At 50.6% G+C, this 12,709-nt stretch overlaps 3 protein-coding genes across 3 annotated transcripts; 1 reads left to right on the forward strand and 2 right to left on the reverse strand.

Moving 5' to 3' along the window:
* Positions 1-894: 894 nt before the first annotated feature.
* On the reverse strand, positions 895-3,188 carry DICSQDRAFT_130206 (uncharacterized protein; the record flags this gene model as incomplete). The annotated part of the gene is made up of 13 exons (XM_007370985.1): positions 895-1,022; positions 1,087-1,235; positions 1,301-1,440; positions 1,628-1,660; positions 1,927-1,972; positions 2,030-2,065; positions 2,109-2,120; positions 2,170-2,194; positions 2,258-2,292; positions 2,435-2,505; positions 2,596-2,711; positions 2,995-3,035; positions 3,094-3,188. The coding sequence occupies 13 exons, from the start codon at positions 3,186-3,188 to the stop codon at positions 895-897; spliced, it is 927 nt and encodes a 308-aa protein (XP_007371047.1).
* A 3,832-nt stretch (positions 3,189-7,020) lies between these two features.
* Positions 7,021-9,189, forward strand: DICSQDRAFT_150539 (cytochrome P450; the record flags this gene model as incomplete). Its single annotated transcript, XM_007370986.1, has 9 exons — positions 7,021-7,361; positions 7,417-7,434; positions 7,486-7,609; positions 7,666-7,845; positions 7,907-8,002; positions 8,077-8,249; positions 8,313-8,831; positions 8,912-9,080; positions 9,133-9,189. 9 exons carry the CDS (start codon positions 7,021-7,023, stop codon positions 9,187-9,189), a joined length of 1,677 nt encoding a protein of 558 aa, XP_007371048.1.
* Positions 9,190-9,648: 459 nt separating this feature from the next.
* Positions 9,649-11,863, reverse strand: DICSQDRAFT_130208 (uncharacterized protein; the record flags this gene model as incomplete). Its single annotated transcript, XM_007370987.1, has 15 exons — positions 9,649-9,795; positions 9,844-10,022; positions 10,193-10,276; positions 10,308-10,348; positions 10,511-10,611; positions 10,663-10,702; positions 10,754-10,769; positions 10,825-10,836; positions 10,894-10,918; positions 11,067-11,092; positions 11,232-11,325; positions 11,370-11,426; positions 11,566-11,604; positions 11,630-11,708; positions 11,757-11,863. 15 exons carry the CDS (start codon positions 11,861-11,863, stop codon positions 9,649-9,651), a joined length of 1,047 nt encoding a protein of 348 aa, XP_007371049.1.
* Positions 11,864-12,709: the final 846 nt, after the last annotated feature.

The raw sequence follows: 12,709 nt of genomic DNA on the forward strand, positions 1-12,709 counted from the left end.
GCGATTGATCTGTGTCCTTCCTTGTATGTCGCATTCGGTGATATGCCCTGTAATCTTTCTTTATTGTTGCTTTAGCATTGATTCTGACGTCCAAGCCGAAGGAGCCAGTCGCCATCCTAAGTCACTTTTGTAGCAGCCAATGGAGTGCTTTCCGGGGCGACACTGGTCTATGAGAGACTCGTTCATGACATGGTCGTCTCCCATCAGCGGAGGAGCTTGCCCAAGAGCGTGCGCCAGGACATCCAATGGCCAAACAGCCATGAACTCGTTGCTAGCGTGGCAATCTCCGTGTAGGCTCGATCTACCTGAGACCGCACAGTCTTGTTGTGCGACAATTTCCAGCTCGGAATCGAGCTCTGCGTTCATTTTTGGGATGTTCTACCAGGGACGGTAACCCCACTTAGCCAAGAGACGGGAATTGTGCGCATACAGTGTAGATATTGAAGATATTGACTGCTTTCGTCTTTGGATAAGTGTGTGGCAATCTTAGGCTCTTGCATTCCTCTCCTCAATTCTGACATTCCTTCAGTGTCTCCTTTCGAAGCTTCAAACTCTCTCGTAGTCGCAGAGGACCTTCTCTCTGCAGGCGTACTACTAGTGCGAAATAATGCCGGAGTGTCTGATGTACAGCCTCTCTGCAGTTCACTCCGCCTGTCAGAAGCTGAGTCGAGATATAGCTGCAGGGCATACAACTGATAGCAGAAGACATCTAAGGTGTGGTGTCATGGACAGAACAGTTTGTATACTTGGAGACGTCACGGCAACTTGTGTGCTTATCTGGTAAAGCTGTATCGAGAACACCTCCGACGTCACAATATGAGCTTGTGCCACATGCAGAGGTACCATTTCGATTTACGAGACAACCTGACACGTGCATTGTCACAGACGAGCCTATCAACAAATCTCCATAACGTCCCGCTGAACATCGAAGCTTCGTCTAGTGATCTCAGTGCGCTTCTCAGAATCTTCCGACTGTGGATAGGTACTTCCGTTGTGCGATTTTGCTCTGGATGGAGCTGAAGCTGCATATAGTAAACATCACCCATGTGTTACTCCGGATGTTCACTGGAGAATATCGTCACCTACCATGACTTGGGATAATATTGGCACGTAGCTCGATGGAGACTGGAACATTGGGCTTGGTCACCTGAGCTGTGTCATCTTCAGATCCGAATATGTCGGCCCCCATAACGACAGTGCTTGAACGGTATTGAAGTGATCGCCTACTGTTCAGACTGTGAATTCAAGATTTCAACACGCTTTGGCCAAGGTCACGATGACGAGTTGGGGGCATACTTACGCGGCGAGAAGTGCGTTTGCATAAACTGAGCACTCATCAGTAACGAAGTCCTGCGCTTGATAGAGGATTGATGACTGACGCTTGGTCACTACAACAGATATCGCCGTAGCTGGCCCGACAGCTGAAGGTCGCACGGAAAACTGCAAGGAATAGAAGTGTGCATGCTGTAGTAATCCATCCCGGACAACAGTGCACTGACCACAAGAAATAATACGAGCATTGTAGCGCTAAAGGTACGTTCAGTGAGTATCAAGCTGTGTGCATAATTTACTGGAGATAACAACCTTGTAGTTAGCCCTGTTCAAAGCCGCCATGTTTTGAGCACACGTCCACTATCTGTCCATGAATGTGGATGAATACCTGTAGCAATAGAATACAAGATCAAGACGTCAAGCATGGAATCGGTGCTGAGGGGGACGATTCAGCCATTAAGACATTGATGGTGATTTGGGTATACTCGCCGTTTCACTCCGATCCGACTTTTTCTTAGAGCAAGAATGAGGACAGTAGTCAAGATGGTGTCTGCGCAGAACGCCAGACCCGACGCGCATGCTATGATCCACTGAAGTAGATGATGAGATTCCCTAGCTCGAACACTGCATTGAGGGCGATGAGGATTTACTCACCGTCTTATCGACGAAACCTGTGAGTCCTTTGGATGTGTACTGGATTCTGACATCACAGAAAAGATCAGTAACGTTGCTTGGATGCCGGTATCAAAAAACTTACTCCACTACGCTGGACGCTAGCACGGCATCAGTCAGCCTACAGAAATATTTTGATAGCTTGATATCAGGCTCTGTCTTACCAACACAAAAACCTGCATGCGAATCAGTGCTAGACTGAAAAAAAACCCAATGCAGTCTTACCGAATTCTGCCAGCAAGAAGAAGACCTGTCCCAGGCCGCGGCGATAACATTAGCAAAATGTCAAATGAGGGAACACCCCAATACCCACAGCGAGCATCACCCAAACTCTGTACCTCTTTCCAACTGATGCACAACAAACATTAGTAAGGCATAAACTCGATCTGATGCCACTGCATACATATGTACGCTCTGCCAGCGAAAAAGCTGGGATGATTGACTAAGCAATGGTAGCACTCTGAAGGGATTCACGGAGGATGTTACTTACGCTTGTGATATTCCAACAATCAGGCCCTGCGAGGAACAATTAGCCTTTCGGATGCAATATCTCAGCCATCTCTACCGCACAGTCAGAATAGGGAGTAACTATTCATAGGTTTCGTGTTTGAGTGAGAGACACTCCACACGCAGGGGCTGCAAGAAGCGTACCTCCATAGGACTTGGGTGGAGGTATAGAAGGAGGAGTGAGTGTCGATGTATAGCAATAAATGCCGACGAGAGGATCTCACTGTGTTGCGAACTCAAGCTTGACCAGGTTGAGATAGCTAGAAACTAAGTAGTAGTAGCTAACATCGGAGATGATGAGCATGCAATTGCCATGAGCATAACTTGACTGACCATTTGTGGCAGCTCACGGCCATGTGAGCCGTCTCTAGCGCACTGTAAGATATCAGCTCTCGCAGAATGTGTCGATTTAATTATGGTGGCGACTGACACTGTGGCATATACCTAGGCAGGATGAGGTGTTAGACCTGATATGTTACCAGCCATCAAGCGATCTCCGCCTCACTGCAAACTTTATTTCTCTCCTATCCGAGGGATACATACTGATGTATCGATACGTTTGGTGCACCACGATCCCATAGAGGCTGCCAAAAATGATGTTCAGCTTCAGTCAAATTGAATACAGGTGGAATGTTCACGCACAAGAGGCCAATGAACGTTCCAATCAGTAGAGATCCAAACGAGCTGTCAATGGATATGTGCGGGAGTATACTCGCTGGAGGTGAGACCGAGGACATGGTGGAAATAAGCAGACCTTCCCTTGACAGCCACCCACAAAATTTCCCCAATGTTATATCCTGTTCTAAGTATCCTCCCCTAAGAATAACGCAGCGCCACGCTCTATACCACGATAGGTCCAAATGCGATAAGAGAACGGTGATACATGATGAGGGCGTCCTTGGATTTGAAATTCCTCTGTAGGTGTGAGTATCCAGGATGTCTTGAGAATCTTCGAAGTTAGCCCTCGTGAGGGCAGAGCTGTGGTAGTAGTAACACCAACAGGGGCCTCAACATCAGATCCCAGCGTAGCGCCTTCGAGTCGGCGCTACTCTCCCGAAAACGTGTAGTCGTAGTGACATGATTTTCCGCAATCGCATACAACGTGGCATACAACACTTCTCTCAAGACGGCCAGCGCTCAAGCGTCGAGTGATGGAGGCAACTCGGGCATAGACTGCAAATAGCATGTTGAAGGGAGGTCGGCCTGACCACCCTGTTTGTGGGTCCACTGTGGAATCATCTTTCTCAGTGATACACGGCAGGGTCATCACAGCGCCGACGCCGACGCCTCTGCTTCCATTATGATCGAACATGCGCCTGATATGAACAGATTTGAGACTCACCTATCTGCTGTCATAGATTAACTGGGAAAAGTACTTGTATTCGGAGGAGCTATTAGACTCTCATGCATGACCGCGCAGTGATGAGCCTGCAATGCGCCTATTTGCACTCGCGGTGTTTGTCACAATCGATGACTCCTGAAATCATATAGCCTGTATGCTCGCACGCAGAGCCTGGTGGTGTAAGATCCATGCTCACGCTCGCCTGTTACCCACAGCGCTGCCCAAGGGCGCGAGGCTCCTGTTAAGATCTGAGTGAGCGCAACAACTGTATGGCTGCTGCGGACCCGTCTAAGAAGTCAGCTATTGTGTAGAAGCCGCACGCGGGCCAGACTCACGAAAGCGGCAGCATTCGGGACTGGCTATACGACTAGTTGCCGCGCTCTACACTGGGTCGATCAAAACTAATACCCGCTCGTCTCCCCCTCTCCCACCAAATATGGACAGGCTCTCTTCGTCTGAGCAAAGATATCGAGGTGCTTTGGTGCTGTTCAAGCTGTCAATAGCCGCTCGCTGTGCGTCCTGCAGTCGCGTGGCAAAACAGACACTGAAAAGATGTTCGGCGCGTTCTCTCTGGTCCAAGCTATTGCTCAAACGATTGTAGGGATGCGGTTCAAAGTTTGGGATCCAGAAGGTTTCAACCATGCCAAGGTAATATTATGAAGTGGCCAGTGCATGCGTGCGTCGTCGGGAATGGTGACCGAAGCTAGCTATTGCGGCAGCATCGGTATCTTCAGTCTTGAGATAGTAGATACGTGAGGAAATCAATGTCATGGAAACCATGAAGGTGTACTTCCTTTTTTCCTAGTTATATACAGCGTATAAGATATATGGATATGGAACCGAGGACATCATACTGGAGAGTAGGAGCCTTGTATGCGCATATAAGCGGAACAATGGTGATGGGCAAATGAACCCGGATGGACGACCCTGAACCCGAGACCGTTGAACAAAGAAGATGAATGTAAGGGCAAAGGATACCTTTATGTCCAAATGCCATGCATGCGCAGTGATATGGCACGCGTGCACAGGGTATCATCGCGGGAGAGAGCCAGAGACAAGGCCAGGGCACTCTAGCAGTGGAGAATTGGCGAAGTCAGAGCTGCTACGATTTCCAGGGAGATACGTGCATGAGATGCTGCCATTCGTGGAATTTCTGAGCGGTAGGGACTTTACCCTCTACCCACGTCGACGCGGCCTTCGGCGACTGTGAAACGACGTTGACCGGCGTGCCCATCGCCCTGCTGCATACGGCCATAAACGAGTGTTCCTTAGCCGTTGAAGACTTCGCGACATGGAGGTCGACATAGACGACTCAGGAGTATCAGGAGTCCTGGGGTGCGTATATCAGGTGTGCGTAGGGAAGGCCGCATGCATGGACGAAGTGGACAGTCTGCGCTGTCAGCGTGTAACTGTTAAAATGAACAGATGTTGAACATGAGATCTGGGCGGTGCGTGACGTCTTGGAAGGAGGCGAATGGGGGACTGCACGGTGCCTCCTGTCCCATACATACGACTGACAATGTACCTGGGCTTCGAGCGAGCGTCCTCTGCATTGCAGAGAGAGCTTGAGGGGCAGAAGTATACGCGAAGCAGAGATGGCTCGCAACCATGAGATGACCTGAGAGGGAAAAGCAGTATCAAGGCGAGGCAAGGTCACAATGAAAGAGGGATGTAAAGACAAAGAGAAAGAGGTCGACACCATGGAAGTGTTACCTACTAGATACAAGAGGAGATACGCCTTGGGCGAAAGGACTTTAACCCTACGACGATCGCACAACCGAAAACCAGGAGCGAAACGGGCCTGTCAACAAAGTAAATGTGCTCCAGGGGACACAGCAACGTAAAGATGCTCAGTTGAGAAGTCAAAAATTAGAGAGAAACACGATCACTGTGGACGATCTATTGCGATGCAATGTAGGAGTAGATGACAGTAAAAGGTAGTAGACAGACTCCGAAGCTAAGGTGTTCAGAACATGGTCGCAACTCACCTTCACGATGACCTGACGCAGTCCGTCTCTCACAATCTCCATTCGTTGTCAAACCTCCACCATCAATACATTACTGCTTTCGATGATATCTTGAAGGATCAGGTTGCTCGGTCGAGACTAAAAAGGGAGGAGGAAACAGTGCGAACGTGGAGTTACATAAGCATTCATTCACGGCAGTCGGCGAATACCGGCGTTAACAGTATCAACGATCGGTCCAAAACTTCATGTATCCTAGCCTCGTCTATTGTATCTCTGGCTATCTGGTACTCCTACTTGATATCTAGCTCGGGCTGCCTTGAAATACACGTCGACTGATGATTCTGGAACTCCTACGAACTGCCAGTGTCCCCAGAGTCTTTTTGAAGGAAACTCGCCAATACCGCTCTTATCCGCGCCTGTCCTCCGTTCTACCGCCAAAGCAGAATGTGCTGCAGGCTCTCCCGCGGTCATCAACGATACCTCAAGTCGTCTTCGACTCCGGAGAATCCCTGAGACGAGCGATCATGGTGCGCTTCGCCGATCGCCGTCGATTGTGTATCGATCGGTTCATTGTCCAGTACTCGGCCCCTTCGTCGGCACGTTGGTTTACAATTGGCAGATGGGATAGCTAGTAGCAACAAGGATGACGGCCTTGTCTCGTGTTGCAGCCCAGGTATGTTCTCTTGGAATTTACATGACGGAGGTATTTCCACGCTACGCTCCTTGTCCACCTCAGATATTGCACTGCGTGTCATTCTCTGTGTATTGCAGCCGGGTAGTCCATACCCAGCCGATGCACGACTCCCGTCTCCCGCGGAGGTGACACGGAGCCGCACTCTATGCTTGCTATCCATTCAATACACGCGTGATATATATCTTCATACATTGCACGAGGACGCAGGCGGCCTCCTGAGGAAACATGTTTCAATGCTTAGAGCCTTCTAGTACTAGAACAGTCGGCCCACGAGAGACTTGCAAGAGGCAAAATCCGTATTTATGGAGGGCTCACAATCTGATCCGTTATATGTCAATCATGCGGCACTTCGTGAGATTTCCGCGATATCAGAACGGACATCTCAGCTTCGCGACTAGGCAAGTAGCGTGTCGCTTGTCAGGCACCCACGCTTGTCCCTCGCGCCCACAGCCACGGGCAGCTACTAAGGCTGGTGTGACCCGTTTTTCTTCCATCGTCGCCCGCCCGTCCCATTGCCTGCTCGCTCACCCCCACCCTCCCTCGTACTTTCAGGCCACCCGCCAAGCATGGTACAGTACGAACTTCTATCTGGGATAGATGCGGGACTTTTGGTGGGGACGCTCTGGTTATATGCTGCCTATAAGGGCGCATCTATGGTATACCACGCTTATTTCTCCCCGCTCTCTGGGATCCCTGGCCCATGGTACGCTGCTATCTCTGATATATACACTCTGGTCGTCGCGGCCCGCCTGGTCCAGTGCAACACCATACATTCGCTCTTCGAACGCTATGGACCCATCGTCCGGATCGGCCCCAGGAGAGTTGTATTTTGCGACCGGATCGCCATGAAGAGTGTATATTGTATTCATAAGTTCGAGAAGAGTACTTTCTACAAGGCGTTGGTTGCGTACGTAACTTCTTCTTCACAGTCATACCAAATGTACTGAAGTACCATTTTACAGGGATAATCACGACCATTCGTGAGTCTCTGCTAATGCGCGCGCTGCTCGATTTGCTGAACCCCTACCAAGTATGACCTCGCTCTCGGAGGTTGAACATACTGCGAGACGCAAGACATTCGCATCTCATTACGCAATGGGTCATATCGTCGGATTTCAGCCCCATATTCACCAATGTGTCGCCAGGTTGATTGAGGTAAGTTCGATGATTTAGCACACGAAGCAATGTGGATGGATCTTCCTTGGTTACAGGTCCTAGATTCCAATTCACACGAATCGATGGACTGCATTCATACCCTCCGCCATCTTCTGGTCGACATTATCCGATGTACTGTCTTCGGTCTGGGTCCTGTCGCGCTTGACGACTTGGCTCATAATGTGAAGAATCCCATTTGCGATGCCGCACGAGACTTTTTTCTTCGAGCTATCTCGGTACGTGGTCGAGCGCCAGTACCATGATTATCTCTGATGACATTGTCTCCTCCACCAACAGCATAGCGCGATACCGTCCGTTGCCTGGTCGGCTCTTGCTTATCTCCCACACCCTCGCTGGCAAGAAATCTATCGTGCTGATAACATCCTAGCATCAGTATGTCTTCTAGAGTTTGGTGCAATATTGTGTATGATGTGACCCCCTCGATATAACCCCCTCAAACGGTCTAGTTTGTCAGGCAACGTCTGTATGAACTTCGAGCCGAAGCACATCTGTCTAGTGTCGACGCCAGCCCTCATGACAGCCCAACGCCACTGATGATACGCATGGTAGCGCAACAGCTGTCAGGTTTCAAGGACGCTTTATCTGACCAAGACATCGTGTCAGAATGCATCTCTCATCTGTAAGTCTCATCTCATTTAGCTCAGCCACGACGTCTGATATATGTCTTTCCAACTGCACATAGCGTTGCCGGCGTGGATACCTCCGCTGCCACAATCGGTTTCATGCTCTGGGAGCTCAGTCGCCGTCCCGATATACTGCAACGTCTGCGCGATGAGCTTGACGACGTCATCCCTGACCGCAGAGCGATTCCCGATTATACTACCCTCGCGAAACAGCCGTACTTGACCGCTTGTTTAAATGAAGGTGCATTGCTATCGGTTCCACATTTACCAGCTAATGGTGATGGCAACTGTGTGGTATATACTGATGGTCTCAATCTCCCTTGCGGTGCAGGTTTCCGGATGTACGGCGCTGTATCAGCCTTGCTCGAGCGCGTCGTGCCCGGTAAGGATGCCTCTGGCGTTTGTACGGACTCTTTCGACATCCTAGGCTTCCAGTTGCCTCCTGGCACGATCGTTGGCACCCAAGCATGGAGCATGCATCGCGATCCGGACATCTTCCCCTGTCCGGAGCTATTCCACCCCGAGCGCTGGCTTCCCTCCGAGAATTCGGACTTCCATGATGCAGACCGACTGGCCAGGTAAGTGGCCCTCTGTTCTCGCTCCCCTCTGTAGAGTCTCTTTGACATACACGACTCCTTGCTCATCTTTGTCTTCACAGGATGTCCCAGTACCTGATGCCTTTCGGAGCGGGTACGCGCGCATGTCCTGGGCGCTACCAGGCACAGCTCATCTTCCGAGCAACTCTCGCGGCGCTCGTCCTGAACTTCGATCTGTCCGCAAACCCGGTAGAAACAAATGCGGACACAATGGCGCCCCGCGATGCATTCGTGAGTGTTCATCATGGGCGCATTGCGTCTTCTTACTCTTGTCCCGTGTCAGATGGTTCAACCAGCTTCTCGAGAGTGCAGGCTGATGTTTTCACCGCGCCCTCAGTAACAGTTGTATTTGAACGCAAGGCCCTGTATTAATCTGTACTTTAGAAGCTATCCCTGTCCGCCGCGACCTTATTGGCTGGGTTGCTCGGCCGGCTTCCCGATCCGCCCAACCTACAGATTTCCCGGAAACGAGCATGCAAATTGTCGATATGGGGCTCTGTACTTTTGTTATGACAACTTGACACGCCTATCATCATCAGCTTCACCTCAGAACAGAGTGACTCACTTGCGCCGCCCATGCGCATGAGGGCGAGAGGCGGCGCTGATTGCACGCCGGCAGAGGATCGGAGTGATCTAATATGACTGAATCCTCCCAAACAACGTACACGTGATTCTTGTGCTGCAAAATTACAGCTATTCAAGCCTATACAGAGACATCATGTGGTGTGAAGTTCTAGATCCCATAGCTTCGCAGATACTGCCGCCAAACGCTCAAGGCTCGAACCAGCCTGACGCGCTGTCAGAGGGACTCGCGGTCGTCCGATTTATCATCGGCGTGGGGGAGAAGCGGGCCGCCCTGGGCCCCATGTCCGTGCCCGTGGGTGGAGCTGGGGATGTCCACGAAAGTCTCTGTCGTCACTTTGATGTCAATGACCGTGTCCGCGACCTGTCGGCACGCAATGCACGTTCCAGGTTCGGTGTGAGAGAGACGTACAGAGGATTCGGCAGTTGTAGCACCACCGGTGCTCACCTTCAGGTTCGGAGAGTTCGGGTTCATGCTCTGTCGCGGCGCCGGGGAACGAAGGGGCGCCTTGAAGTCCATCGGACGCATATCGCGAGGGTCGATGATCTGAAGCCCAAACGAGCCCGTCTCGAAACCCTCCAAGCCCCTATCTATGAGCGAGCGGCGAGAGTTCAGCCTGAACACATTAATTGAGATCAATGCGCGTGCCACTGCTCTTAGGAGGACATTCTTACACAGCTAGTAGCGAGTTGGCATACACTGAGAAATTATACAACGAGACTTAGCGAGGGCAACGGGAGATCGGAAATCAGCCACTCACTCTTGGACGCCACGACGTAGATTGAGCTCCACAACAGGTTTCCGGGCATTGAAATGGACTGGACGAGAAAGGCATTCAAGAAGGCTGTGCGAGTGTGGTAAGGAGGTTCACTTACACATATCATGGCCGGGATCGTGAGCATGCTCGTAGAAAGGCCTTCGTAGTAGTGCTCAGCAAACATGGCCAATATTTCTGAAGTGAATCTCACCCGTATTGATGGTGTACACCATGAGAACCTCGAGGATGTTGTCGGTTCTGATGAGGGTCAGGGTCAAATTCAACGTCAAGAGGCGGATGTTTACTGATGATGGTGCGTACCTTTTGAAACCTGTTCTGCTTTTCCAAAGGTAGAACATAAGGAATCCGGTGACTACCACGTCAATCAAGACCGCATTTGCAAGCAAGACCCAGATCATCCACTATCTTCAAGTTAGCTCCTGGTATAACAGAAGTATATGGCTGTCGCATACCATGTGGCTCTTGAATCCGCCGAATGTAACAAGGATGAAACTGCGAGATTGAGGTCAGCGGGGTTTGTTGGACAAAGTCCGAACCACTCACGTCATGGCAGTCACAGCTGTATACATAAACTCAGTCAGCCAGCGTTAGCGAAGGAGGATCGTGGAGCTCACCAATGGCAAATGCTGAAGTACATTTTCAGAACTTAATGCAATGAAAACGCCGGGCACTGATGCACGTACCAAACTCAGATATCATGAGTAAACCCTACGTGATCGTGTCAGGAGACCGCATGGTTCAGAAGGAAATGACCAGCGCACGATGATAATGACAGGGAAGATGCGCCTGCCGCCCACTGTGCGATGAGGTCAACAAAATGGACATCGTAGAGGCGAGGAGAGATCATGTTACGTACATAGGAAGATGCGTCGTAAGAAGAACCTATGGATGGTCAATACTTTAGTTGTGATACCCGGAGATGAACGACTGATACTGACGAGTGCGAGATCAGCATCACGAGAGCCTATCACAGCCGTATGAGCCGATCCATCTGTTCGGATATGAGGGACTGTTTACTTACTGTCTCTGTTATGGAAATCTTCCGAGAACATGATAAGGTTTGCGGAATCAAATATGCTGAACGCCACGTACTCGTAAAGACCTAGGATGTCCTCCTGAGTATATCACGCAGGAGCTAGAGATAGAGAACGACGCTTACCAGACACCTGAGCCCAAAGCAGACGGGTTCAGATAATTTAGGACCAGATAATAGTAACTGCAGGAGATAGGTGAGCCACGGGTGTATTATTAGAGCGTGACATTACCATAGGTGTATGTTCGTGATAGTGTGCATTGTATCCAATATCCTGAGTCGCGAGTTAGCCAGGAACTAAAATGAAATGCGCGGTACTGACAGAAGTGCTACGACCTTGGTCCGAAAAATTAGCGTTGACCTGTGTCTAATAAGAGCAAGCTCACCAGCATCTTCATGGACTTTCCATCGTTAGGATACAGACGGAAATATCGGTACGTTTGGTGGGTTGTCAGACCAAACAACCTAGGTTAGAGTGAGCCAACTTATCGAGACAGGAAAAGACATGCTCACATGCAGGCTACACAGGCACATATGAGCCAAGCCCCAAAGGTGTTGTGAAGCTCATCCTGGATGAAAGCTGCCAATGCCGCGGGTAAAGGGGGAGGGCTCGTAGTCATGACGGGGATGTAGTGCCGCAGATGTCCAGAAGGTCGCATGATAAAGATGAGGTTCTTAAGAAGGGAACCCCCCCGGTAGTACACCACCAAGTGTTCCTATCATCTCAGACAGATTGCGAGCATGTGCGCTCGATGATGGACATGGGCGCAAAATTCGGCGTACCGCCGGTCAGGAAGTGTTTTGACACTTCACAAGATAGGGTTGTGGGTGTGGCAAAACTCTTGTGGGACTGGCACGCTATACGACTGCAACCTGTGACAAGGCAATCGAAAGCAGGGACTGATATCATGGTTGGTTTGGGCGGTGTCGAAGCCATTTGACCCGGGCTTCACCTATATTAGGGCGCAGCCGAACAATCGCCCACACCATCAGGAACATGTCAGATTGTAGAAGTTCGAGGGCAAGCGGGCACAAATGGGATTCGCGTTTGGCCGGTGCAAACGCGTGCCGTACATAGTACATACAATAGACCTTATATACACAGTAGAATAGGGGTAGATAAGGGCGCGGGTATCCGTCGGGGGGCGGGACCTGTGGCGCTCGTTCCGCGAGCTCGCCATCTTGACGCCAGGATTCCAACACATCCCCTCGAGCGAGCGCGGGCAACGAGCGAAGGGTAACAAACAAATTGAACGGGGCGGGGATAAGGGAAACAGCGAGCAAGGAAGGAGGGGTTGTGTCCGCACAAATAAGGGATAACGTACGATAAGTCTAATACATCCCCTTAATCGGGGCGTTTACCACGCTTCCGTCTCCTTCTCGGCAAGAAGCCGATCGGCGCTAACGGTTGCCGAAAACGCGTAATGGGCCTCTTCAGTCTTAAGCTCGGGGCAGTCGCGCTGATA

Source organism: Dichomitus squalens (assembly GCF_000275845.1).
Source record: "Dichomitus squalens LYAD-421 SS1 unplaced genomic scaffold DICSQscaffold_83, whole genome shotgun sequence".
Classification (NCBI taxonomy): Eukaryota; Fungi; Basidiomycota; class Agaricomycetes; order Polyporales; family Polyporaceae; genus Dichomitus; species Dichomitus squalens.